At 44.3% G+C, this 12,897-nt stretch overlaps 1 protein-coding gene across 1 annotated transcript in view; it reads right to left on the bottom strand.

Annotated features, from left to right (window-relative positions):
- Positions 1 to 11,026, bottom strand: part of Il18r1 (interleukin 18 receptor 1) — a 31,695-nt gene extending 20,669 nt beyond the window's left edge. The window contains exons 1-3 of the mRNA XM_026785704.1: positions 10,937 to 11,026; positions 5,733 to 5,818; positions 2,646 to 2,892 (exon numbers count right to left, since the gene is read on the bottom strand). Coding sequence (XP_026641505.1) covers positions 2,646 to 2,892; positions 5,733 to 5,790 — 305 coding nt within the window. The 5' untranslated portion in view covers positions 5,791 to 5,818; positions 10,937 to 11,026. The remainder of the gene's footprint in view (positions 1 to 2,645; positions 2,893 to 5,732; positions 5,819 to 10,936) is intronic.
- Between the last annotated feature and the right edge of the window lie 1,871 nt (positions 11,027 to 12,897).

Genomic DNA, 12,897 nt, shown 5'->3' with positions numbered 1-12,897 from the left:
AGCTCTAATCCATTTCTATTAATCTGTGCATCACCACAAGGTTTGTGGTTTACCAGTAAAGTTCCCCAGTGACTGTCTCCTTAGGCAGCAGCTACGTGGAGTCTCTTTGACTCCACCTACTTTCTCTCTATATCTCTGTTCGGATTTCCCGTCTGGCTTTACTCTACGAAGCCTTGGCAGAAACAGCTTCTTTAATAACCAAGGGTAAAAAAACATATCCATAGCCTACAGAGGGGAATTCCACATCGTGTGTGTGTGTGTGTGTTGTTGTTGTTGTTATCGTTGTTGTTGTTGTTGTACTGGATGGGACCAGGATATAAATGCATATTGGGGCAGGAGTGGTTGACATAATACTACATTTTCACATTCTATGCAGCCCTGCTCTTTACCTTTGGTTGAACATAGAGAAAACCAGCCAGGGCTGGAGAGGGGGACCAACTGATCTTCAAGGGAGCTCAGGTTCATTGGCAGAATTCTCTTCTTAAGATTCCTCTTGGCAAGTCACACTTAATTCTCAATTCCTAACACTAGGCAGATCTTGACAGTGCCTGTCATGTGTGGGAACCCCTTAGAAATGCTGAACAACCAAGCAACACTCTGCCCTTGCTGCCAAAGAGCGAGCTCAAGGGCTGATGTGAAGTTGAGACTAAGGGAGCCAGCATCTAGGATCCCCACTTCCTTGTAACCTATGCCCATGGATCAATGCTCAATGTCACTCTGATTATAGTGGCTCCTCTGGCTGGGTGCTGTGTGGGTTTAAAAGAAAATAAAATGCCTTAAAGGCTGATTGCTTAGTTGTAGAGCACTTGCCTCACATGTAGATAATCTACATAAACAGCAGCAAACTAAAACAAGATGAGAGAAGAAGAGAAGGAGAGAAGGGAGGGGGGGAAGGAGGGACTGCTCTTCTCTTCTTTCTGGCTCCAAGATAAGCTTTCTGTGCATCAGCCTCAGGCTCCTTTCCCCCGTTTTTCCACCTCCACCACAGAAACATCTCTCCTCTGTTTGACTTTCCTTCTTAGCTGATTTCCTACTCCCTTTAAAAGGTTTTCATTTCTAAAATCCTGTGTGTGTGCAAATGTGTGTGCCTGTGCATAGGCAAGCATAGGGGTCTGCACAGCCCAGAAGAGGGCATGGGTACCTAGAGCTAGAGTGACAGGAGGTTATGAGTCACCCAACATGGGTGCTGGAAACTGAACTCAGGTCTTCCGCAAGAGCGGTGCATTTCTTAACCACTAAGAAGCTCTCCTCTCTCTCTCTCTTCTCTCTTCAGCCTCCAGTGCTCTCAAAAAACACCAGGCCATTTCCTCCACACCGATTTCCTTCTTGAAATATGACGCAGACAAGGGGTTCTTCTACCTGTACTGTATCTGAAGATGTTCAAGGTACCTGCTTCCCCATGAAAGCTCACTTACAGTCAACACCATTGACAAAGCTCCTTCCTTGTCATCAAGTCATGTTTGCCCAACCCCACCTCCCAGCATCCTTCAGGCATTGTCTCTGAACTCTTCGGTGCCTCCTTGGGTCTCCCTGCTGCTCCCTCCTCCATCATTCTGATTGCCCTTCTATTGCTTCCTAACGCAGTCTGTGTTCTCCGCCCTTGACATCAGAAAAATCAAGAGCAAATACCCTCTGTCTCCATCTACTCCCCAGGACGGCCACAGGTGCCTCTTTCCCTCAAATGACTCTGTCCACCGTAACCAGAATATTCATGTTTTTAAGTTACATCTATACAGCTTGAACAGTGGAGACACAGGTTGTTTCTCTTCTCCATTCATCTTTAACTTGCTCTAGAAAGATCCAGTGGCGACCGATTTATTATGTTTTTCTCTCTTAAAGTGTCGTAAGAACTGTGCTGTTTCAAAAAACAACAGTCCTACGACTTGTTTCTGAGGCTCACAAGTTTCTGTGTCTAATAAACAGCTATGACCTCATTTTGTGAGAAACCACAGGAGCGAGAAAGAGGCTTTGCTGTGAAATCTCACTTCTCTCTCTCGAAGGCTCACTGATAACGATCAGGAGTCACCCTAGAATAAAGAGAGATTTCTAAAAGAAATCTGCTACTTCTCACAGCACAGTGGGCACTGCCCAGAGAGCCTAAGTGAGTTTTCACAGGTCAGTGGCAACTCTTTATAAATAAGAGATATTTCCCTACCCATGTGTGCATGTACCTCTGTGTGAAAAGCCTCACTGACCTTGGCTACTAGCTTGTGGCTGGGTGACAACGTACCTTTCCCCCCAATAACCCTGCTTCTTGTTTCCCAGTAACCTCTGAAAGCTAGACTACGGTTATTTCATAAACCCTACCCTTTCTCTGAAGCCTGAGGAGGCCGTGTGGGAAGCTACCCTTTGTAGCTCCTTTCTCAATTTAAAACCCACCGAAATTCCACCTTTTCATTAACAAGGAACCCCTTAAAAGGAAATCTCATTCATCATTCTTTGAGGTCACTAAGAAGATAAATGTAGGTGAATATAGAGTGACCAGCTCAATTTTCCTGCAACGAAATGTTGGTTTCCTGTTGAAGCAAAAGCAGGGGAGGAAAACAAAATGCATGGGTTATCTGAGCTTCCTGATGTAGATTTGAATTGCTGAGCCAAAAGCCAAGAGTCCTAGGAAATATGCTGAAACCAAATGGCTAACTCACCCCACTTGGGAGAAGTACGTTCCATTGTCTTCCAGCTCCACTGGCCAGAACTCCAAATAGTGACTTTGCAAAGTAATTCTGGGTGAGCTTTGAGTATTCAGCTCTACATATCCATGGGAAGCATGGACTCGGAACCATCTTATGGCAGCTGTTTCGTTCTTGTGCTCAGATGAAGTTATGCCGCAGTGCTTCAGATAAAAGGGCTCTCCTTCTAGTGTGTGAATTTGATGGCGTCGGATGCAACTTCCTACAGCAGATTAACCAAGGAAAAGGAGATAAAACAGGACAAAAATGATTTTTTTCACCCCTCAGGTATAAAAGTAAGATCGGTGAGAAGGCTACAAGAAATCTCAGCATCACATTCCTGTACTGGATTTTTTCTGAAAACAGACCTATTGGAGACAAGACATTTTTGGAACAAAGATGAAGATGCAACTGATGGCTTCAACTGATGGCTTCTCCTGGACAGAAAGCTAGCTGCAAGAGCGTAACTGGCTCTCCCTCAAGACAGTGCACCATGGCCACATCTTAAAAGTTACGACACTAGCCTGGCAGTGGTGGCACACGCCTTTAATCCCAGCACTTGGGAGGCAGAGGCAGGTAGGTCTCTGTGAGTTCGAGGCCAGCTTGGTCTACAAGAGCTAGCTCCAGGACAGGCTCCAAACAAATTTCTGTTAAGGAAAGACACAGAAGTCATAGCGTCGCCACATTGCCCCAAAATGTCACCACTATAGACGCCTCATGGAAAAGACAAGAAGCCTATATGTGCACCCTTCATCTGTATCACAACCAGCCTCGTGTCCCTTGTGCCCAAGCAGTCTGCCTACTTACTTCTAGGAAGGTTTGGGAGACACAGTGGAGCTCTTGGGTAGCTAAGCCCCTGCAGCAAGCTTCCATATGTAACCAAAGAACTGACAGAGGCAGACCATTCCCATTACAGGGTCTCTTTCTCCTTCTATCTCCATTTCTCAGCTCAGATCTGCTCTTCGAAGATTTACCTACTTTATTTTTTTTCCATCTCCACAGAGCGGACCTCCATTCTCAATTGGAATTGTTGAACCCTTCTCCCACCCGCTGCCCTCTTGGTCTCAAATGCCCGTAATCTTTATTTAGAAAATTGCAATCTCTTAAGTAAACGGAAATATTTCCTTGCGACTACAGACAAAACGCTGTGTCTGTCGTTAGGGCTTCTTGCTCAGAGCGACATTCTGACTTTAACTTAACGCAAACCACAGCTGGAGGAGGAAGTGGCTCAAACGTCAGATCTACTTCAAGGTGCAAGAATGATCATGAATGCCAGCTTCTTGCTGGCGGAGGTAAGATAATCTCTATTTTACATTCCAATTCTCAACACAGTTTCTCCTTGACAGTCAAAACAAGAGTAAGCTTCTTAACATTTTCATAACGCTCCTGCCTTACAGAGTCAGATGTAATAAAGTGTACAGCTCATACGGTTCTTGCGCTCCTGTGTCCTGATCCTTTTGCACATCATCGAGTTTATGATTGCTGTTCGGTTTCCTACATGCAGCCTGTAGTGTGTATCATTCTTTCCTCGTTATTATGTAGTGTATACTGGGGTCTTGGATTGTTGTAAAAGAATCTATTGGACATTTGAAATTATTTTAGGTTTCCAAGTGTTGATTCATTAAGGTGGGGGGGCGCCTGCCAGGTGATGCTGTTGTATGTCTTTAATCCCAGGAGGAGGCAGAGACAGATGGATCTCTGTGAGTTCGAGGCTAGCCTGGTCTTCAGAGCTAGTTTCAAGACAGGCCCCCAAAGCTACACAGAGAAACCCTGTCTTGAAAAACAAAACAAAACAAAAAAAAAAAAAGGTCTTTAGTTATATAAGTGAACAGAGGTCAAGGTGTGTGTACTGTGAACAGAAACGTTGGTTCTTTCATGGACAAAGTCAATGGTTGAAAGTGTCTTAAGCACACAAGTGTGAGTGGCCAGCCCCAGCAAGTCAGAAGAATTTTACGTACAGAATATTGCTGCATACGACTACAATTCCCATTCCTGAAAGGTTGTTCTCTAAGCCCCCAGAGGAACAGGGAGCCAGAACCGGAGTCCCAGACCCCACAGGCTGTAGAGCTGCATTTGTGAAGACTGTACTCCACGGCTATCAGGATCAGGTGATGTTTGTCTGTGGAGCCTGGTGCAGGCACACATCTTCCTGTACTGTGCTGTTTTTCTCAGCAGACCCTGACCAATCATTCAATACAGAGCGGAGGAGAATGAGCAGTCTTCAACATCTGGGCAGCGCTGTACCGTGTGATAGGTACCATTCCACCACTGCGCGGGTCTCTTCACAAGCATGCCTCGGGACTGGACATGCATTGTGGGACCTTTAAGAGCTAATCTCTGTTCTCCCTTCACAGCCATTCCCAAAGTTAAGGGAGATGGTCCCCAGTGTTCCCTTTGGCAGGAGACAATCTGAATAAAAATAACTGTCTTGCTTCCTTTCTCCTCCGAGTCTTAGGCAATCCTCGATTGAGGAACCTCTCTCCCGAAGAACAGGACCTGCAAATCATTCCCCAGGGAGAGAAGAGCACCAAATGCCCACAGCTGACAAATTAAATTTAGTGTTTGGCCTGCCCTGATGCCTGCTTTAGCTTCTAGTCCAGCCTGTCTTTTTCTTCTATTTCCTAGCACTTGGGTAATTTTTAAGATTTGAAAAGGATTTTCTATTTGCTTTCTTTGGAATTTCCCTTTGAAAGTGAATGAATTCTTGGTATCCTCCCAGTCAAGAGAAAACATATAAAATTGCCTAAAGCCAATAAAAAAAAGACGATTGTTTTCTTTTCCTATTTCAAATCAAAAGAAGCAGTTTTCTTCGAAAGTGAAGTTTCTGTGCCCCTGCCTCCGTATAATAAGTGCTCTCTAGTCCTTCATTTGGGCCATCCCTGCCTCTCTTCCCAGGGGCACCAAATATTTCCCCACCTTCTAAAGTACAATTTGCAGTCACTGATTATTAAATAAATTCAGCATCTTCAGTAACCATATCAGCTATAAAGAAAAAAAAAGCCTTCATAATTTCCCTCTAGTTGCCTAGTAACGTCTCTTTGTGAGTGTTCATGAATCACTTACTTGAGGCACTTCCAACAGAGAAAACACAGAGCAGCAAAAACAGCTCTCCACGATGCATGGTTGGGTTTCTGCAGCAACTGGTGTCTCTAGACAAAGAACAGCATAAATTTAAACTTAAGCCGGCAAAGCAACCAATTCCACCTTAAAAAGGGAGTTTTAAAAACTCTCCTGACACATAAACAAAAGGCAGCCCAGCAATGCTTCATATCTTTTAAAATAGTCACCAGTTTGCCAAATGTTTAGTGACATAGAATGAATAAGTTTCAAGGCAATAGATTTTAGGTCCTATAAAACATAATTGTTTAGCATTTTTAGTAGAATAGAGCCCTTGACTTTTAGCTTGACATACCACATCTTGCTTGCCTTTAGGGCCAAAGCAAAAGTCTAGAGAAATCTATGATTTTACAGACTGAAAATCCATAGCATATTGAGGAATGCAAGTCCACCATGCAGCCTGCAGTGTGTTTGTTCATGTGTGCTTGTGTGTGTGTGCATGTATGTGTGTGTGTGTGAGAGAGAGAGACTCCAAAACCGTTCTAAGTATGCGAACTAATCATCTCATAAAGAGAAAATCCTCATTTTGACTCACAGTTTCTGAAATTTCTCACAAGTTTCACAAGTCTAATAATTATGTTGTCTCGTCCATCAGCAAAGCTTACGCAATGCCTGGCGCACAGTAACCACTATCACTGAAGAAGAGGTGTGTGTGCCCGGGGCATGAGTCAGCACTGGCTGCCCCAGTTTCCTTTAGGGAAACTGAGGAAATAAGTCGCAGGGGTCCCAGTCATGACACTGATCCTCCTTACACTGGCTGTGACCCCAGGTCACAGACCTACTGCTTTGAACTTTGATCCTGGAACAGTTCAACCTTGACCTTACTAACTGTGAGTGACAAGCGTAGAATGGGAGAAAGCTCTTTCTTGGTGGAGTCTGCATAAGTCTAACTATTTCACAAACGAGCCCACATTTCCTGCTTACTGAAAAGCCCACCGCCTCCACCCCGCTGCCTCAAAAGAACACTGGCCACGCAGAACACGGCAGGCCATGAAGAGGTTGGTTTCTTTCAGACGCACACAAAACTAATGAGAATCCCAGTCTGATAAACCACAGGGAGTTGCAGACCTTGGAAAAATGATATAATTAGCTCAAGGACTGTTGGCTCATTGCTGGAACACAGAAGGTGAAACGGCTTCCTGCAGAATCATTGGGGAATCACAGTACCTAACTATAATGAAGACTCGTGCACGCATGACAGCCTCACAACGTAGAACAATACCCCAACTGCCACTCACCTCCCATCCTAACTAGTCAATCACAGGAGAAGGCTTTCAGGATAAAGCTACCCAAACCATCTATCAATTCATAAGAGAGGATGCTAAATAGAATGAAAGCAAAAAGGATATTTGTTCATGGAAAGTACCCACCAGTCCAGAGCCAGACGAGAACAATGAGCAACTCGAAACCTCCAGCCACCCCCTTTCACACCTTCTCTTACTGTCTGATAGTTCTGTCTCGGATGGAATGTGAAGTGTGATTTCCCCTCTGCCATATCCGCTGCGAGGGCTGTCGCAAACTAGCAAGCTAGGAGCTAGGTTTTCATTTTCCTTTTCAATTCTAAGCGCTAACAAGAAATAAAATTACATAATCATTCAGCATTCTGAATGTGAGACACGTTAAGATCTCAGCATGTAAATAATAGATGCTGTCCACATAGTTGTGGGGGGGGCGGGGTATACAGCACTTGAATGTTTTACCTACTTCTGCGTTCATCAGACAGTGTGGCTCAGTTTTATGGAGAACAGCTGCTGGCCCCAGCCTAGCGGGGTGTCGATCTTCGTTCTTTCTGTTACCAGCTTAACAGTCTCATAGTCTAGCTGTATACTCTGAGTCCTTTAGCCACAGAAGGGAATGACAGTTCTACCTCCCAGGGCTGATCTGGTGGCTACAAGGGTTTCTATTCAAAATGTCCAGGGAATAGTAAGTTTCATCTAAATGTTGTCTATTACCATTGTTTTCTTATTTCTTATCATTTTATTGGTGTTATGATATGGTCAAACAGGCAAGGAGTCCAAGGCAAGAAAAGCATGCTGCCCAGCTACATTCCAGAAACCTCCCAGCAGCTTCCATTGCCGCCCTCACAGGTGCAGGACACTTTCTACCACACCCAGGGCAGCACACCTGGCCCTGATTCATCAGATCTAACCAGGCTGTTTATTCGAGTCTGTGTTTTCATTCTATTAGAAACAAAGCAAACACGATCACATAAGACTAAGCTGTTTTATTTCATGATTATGAACCTTTTTATAGCAAGTGATTCTTTCCCCATTCGACAATGTTTGGAATTTTATTATCCAACTTATTTAGCTTACTTTTAATTTCTCTTTTGGTCCATTAGCATATGGAAATTTTTATATTCATGAACTCAAACCAATACTCGTGTGTGTGTGTGTGTGTGTGTGTGTGTGTGTGTGTGTGTATTTCCCCTTATTTTTAAGTATAGATCATTCCTTTTATTTCTCAGTGGTAAAACAAATAGTTACCGATACTTTCTTCACTTTTATGGCTTCGTTATTGTTTTTACATTTGACTTATTTTTAAATTTGCAAATATTAATTTTGTTTGCTATAGAAATAGAAGTTAAACGAATTTTCATTTCCAAAATAACTATGAATTATTTCTCTGCTTAATCAAGTAGTTTCACCCTCCCTTGGAGGTTTGATGATAATCTACTTATAATGTGCAGGCTCTCCCAGAGCATCTGTGGAAAATCCAGCGCAGGATGCCTGCCCAGGGGCAAATTGTGCAAGCGTGCACACACCCACTTTCTGTCTGTTCTCAATTTGCTTACCTATTTACAGCAACTGATACTAACTGGCATGTCACACTTTATGTCTGCATGATGGTTTATTTTTGGAATTGATGAATGAACCAAATCCATAAAATATAGACAGATGGGAGTCTTGAGCGATCATTCAGTTCACTGCATACCTTTATAAAGTATGATATCTTCAAAAGTCTGTTTGGACAAACATGATGCTCAGTAAACATAACACGGAGCTTTTGAAAAGATAAGGAAGCCTGGGCTCTACACAGCTATCAGGGCACAGCCTGTGCTCTACATAGCTGGCAGGGGAAAGCCTGGGCTCCACACAGCTGGCAGGGAACCGCCTGAGCTTCACAAAGCTGGCAGGGGACAACCTGGGCTCCACACAGCTGGTAGGGGACAGCCTAGGTTCTCAAAGCTGGCAGGGGAAAGCCTGGGCTCCACACAGCTGGAAAAGGACAGTCTGAGCTCCACACAGCTGGCAGGAGACAACCTGAACCCCTGGATCTTCTAAACTCCTCGGGGCTGATTCCAGTGCACAAACAGATAGAAAACCACCAATCTATAGGACTTACCTGTTCACTTGGAAAAGTAAATTTCATAGTAGATCCATTTACTTCAAAGTTAATACAATATGAAAATATAAAATACAAAGTACAAGCATGTATGTGTGTGCCCATGAGTATAAAGAATAATTACAAATTCAATTACCCAATGGTATAAAATTTTCTCTAGATTAAAAAAGTTCTCTTCCAAAAGTTATGCGGCCAGGTGGTACAGAATGAAGACCAGAAGCAAGGTACCCAGTATCTTGTCCTCCCAAGCAAGGGTACTCTTTCAGGATATCCTTTCAGAGTATCAAAGTGGCCATCTCCTGAGTTCCTGGTTCTGTTCCATCCCCTTTGGAGGCCTCACCACAAGAGAACAGACCATAGAAGAAAACAGCTCATCCAAAGACAAGGATGTTAACTAAGGTCCTGCAAGGCTTCCCAGTGGGGAACCTGGGACTGAGTGGGAAACAGCCCAGCCCATGACAGGGAGTTTCATTGACTCAGAGTAAACACATTGCCTCAGTGTCACGCATTCATTAGCAAAACACAACACTGAGGGATCCCTAGCACAAAATGCCTTGCTGCAGGTTGCAATGCCCCATGAGGTTTCTTCTCCACGCTGAGAACTGAAGACAGGCTAGGCAAGCACTCCAACGCTAAGCTGGGCTGTCCATGTTTTCATCTTTGTTTGTTTGCTTATTTTTAACACAATCCTTTCTCTACAATCTCTAATGCAGAAGTGTTTTACTTCATCTACAAAGAGGTGAAACAGCCTGGTGTAACTGGCAAAAATGATCTTGGACACACCCATGCACTTCTGCACTAAAGCAAAGGATGTGTGAAATCTGATTTTCCATCTGTAAGGCCCAGGAAAATCACTGCCAGCTCACAGCGCTCAACATGAAGGTATCTGCTGCTATCATCTCCAGGCACTATTCCCAAGTGTGGATCCAGATACACAGACCACGAGTTCCCTACCACCCCCCACCCCTGCCAGGACCTCGCAATATGACTCAATGTTTTGACTTCCTTAGGAAACTTGTTAGACTACCCTACCTCATGACCGATCTATCCCTCCTGGACCAGCCTTCACTTCACAGAGGACCCTGGGAGAAGGCTCCCTGCCTTTTCATTTTGTGTGCCTAAAGCTGGTGTTCAGTCCTGTGTGTGTGTGTGTGTGTGTGTGTGTGTGTGTGTGTGTGTGTGTGTGTGCAATGAGTGCATTTGTGTGCTTATGAGAGCAGGATCACACTATCAGCACCCCGTCCTAGTCCTATCATTAATTGATTAACTGTGATACTCCCTGCTGGGGGCTTCTCACCTTTGGAAGCCCCTTGAATTAAGCAAGCACAAAGATTTTGGAATTAGGAAAACATAATATAAATCTCAGATCTATTTGCTAGACGGATGTCCTGAGACAAATTCCTGAATCTCTCTGTCCCTCTCATTCATTAAGCCTGGTGATACTGCCTATTTATTTGTTTCCTAAGAGGATTAAGCAACTGGAACACAGCTGAAGACAGGCTTTGTACACTGTCGGCAGGGGCTGAGCTCAGAATAAAATCAACTGTTGCTGTTTTTCATTCAGCTTTTCACATCTTTCTGCAAAGGAACTATAAGCCCGTAGTCTAATTATTAGTGCATACACACACACACACACACACACACACACACACACACACACGCTCACTCCCTACCCCCACCCTCCACACACACCAGGCACATTGATCTTGTTTTCAGGATCCTTGCACCCTGGGAATGGGAAGCTCCTTCCCCTTGGTCCAGTTAACAGCAAACAGTGAGGAGCGGGCATCAGAGCCTATCCTTACCTTCAGAGCGGTCTTTCACAAGTAGGGCGGGACGGTGGTCTCTCCTTCCCTTACATTTGAGAAGCACAACAGGTAAGAATGATCCCTCACAGTCCACAACTGTGAAACCAGAAAGAGTTGAGGGGGAGGAGAGGGGTGCTGTGAGGCCGGGCCAGGAGAATGTGATTAAAGAGATCAGACAACCAGGAAGGCTTTGGGGGGGGGGGTGCAAAGACCCGGGGGCGGGGAACAGACTAGTAAGAAGAAAAGTTAAGGCTGCAGGTGGGCTCCGCCCGGAGTGGAAGGGGTTCCAGGTCCGGAGTTGTGAGCTGGGGCACTGAAGTCTAGGCTGCTACCAAAAGCAGGCTGCTCAAGATCTGGGGATGCCCTAAACTCCTGCCCAAGCCTGTGCTGATTTTTCCACTCGCCCCCGCTCACCTATGAGCACCCCGGTTACCGGAGCTAAAGTCCTCGACGTAATAGACCTTGCCGTGGGAAAGCTGACTGCGGACTCTAAGCCGCTCCAGACCTCCGGGGAGGGCACCGCTACCACCTCCAGCTTTCCGGACCTGCGCTGCTCTCTCTATGTTCTACCAGTGGTAGATCTGGCAGCAAGGCTGCACATGCTTTTAATCCAGCACTCGGGAGGTAGAGGCAGGTGGCGTTCCAGGACAGCCTGAGCTATACTATAGAGAGAAACCCTGTCTCGCAAAACTAAAAAAAAAAAAGGAAAACCACCACCGCCACCACACCGCACCCTTCTGGCAGAGAGAGGGCGCTAAGAACCCTGGAGAGAGGGTGAGGCAGACCATGGAGGAGAGTCCTTAAGACTGTCAGGCTCCCAGAGCCAACCGAGAACCAGTCCCAGCCCAGATGGGACAGAATTCACAATTGCAAAGTAATGGTAAAATTTTAAATTGTCCAACAGAAAAGGAAGACAGACAGTATTTCTATATTTTTTTATAATAAGCTAGAACTCTTCAAACCCAAACGAACAGAATGTAGAGTCAATGATACAATTCACTTTGCCCAATCAAAAATAATTCACCATATAATAAATAGGAAAAGCATAACTTCTCTGGGATAAATGGAAAATAAGTGTTTCGCAAACTTCAACACTCCTACGACACAGGACTCGTACAGAGAGAGGACCATTATTTCCTTCCTCATCTAATAAAGGATGTTTACAAGCAGCAGCATGGAGAAATGTTTTGGTTTCCGTGACTAGTAACCAGACTATGCTGTCTGTCTGAGCTCGGCTGCACAAGCACTTTGAAAAAAATGTTTAGAAGTATAAGGGCAGGACGGGATAAAGTGGAAACGCTGTCTTCCACGGAAGATGTCTTTGGATGGGTCACCCTTTGAACCCACGGAAACAGTAAAATGAAACTACCATCTTGAGTTTAGCAAAACCATCAGATACAGGTTCACTACCGAAAACTCTGCCTATTGTTGAATTGGTAGAGAACCTACCTTAGAATCTACATTATGGGCTCCATATACATTATTATCCAAATCCTAGGTGGAATTTCCTAAGAAACTAAGAATATTTCTCTAATATAAATATAAAGGCAAATTGTTTTAAATTGTCGGGATAATCTTGAAAAGGAACCAATAGTAGTTTTCTTGGGTCATTTTTGGTGGGTGAGGGAACAGGAATTATAAATCATCTAACTGGAGAGAATTTTATTTTTAAGAAGTCTTCATTAAGGTAAATCACAGAATATAGTCAGTTTCACATGGTGCACAAGGAGATTTCATAATTCCAAACATTAGTACTTACTGAGTTGTTTCTGAAGTCCCGATTCTTCTATTTTCTATTAGCCAAAGAATCTAATGTGGTGTTACATTTCATCAGACCTAAGAAAACTTTTATTTGAGGACATTAAGGAACTCATAACCACAGAGCTAGTTATCCAAAGCAAGGGTTCCTCCCTGATCCCACATTCTACTGTGTGAACCGTTATACACACAGCATGCTT

The sequence above is a fragment of the Microtus ochrogaster genome, linkage group LG2, assembly GCF_000317375.1.
Source record: "Microtus ochrogaster isolate Prairie Vole_2 linkage group LG2, MicOch1.0, whole genome shotgun sequence".
NCBI classification, from domain to species: Eukaryota; Metazoa; Chordata; class Mammalia; order Rodentia; family Cricetidae; genus Microtus; species Microtus ochrogaster.
This window is presented reverse-complemented; position numbering and strand designations above follow the sequence as displayed.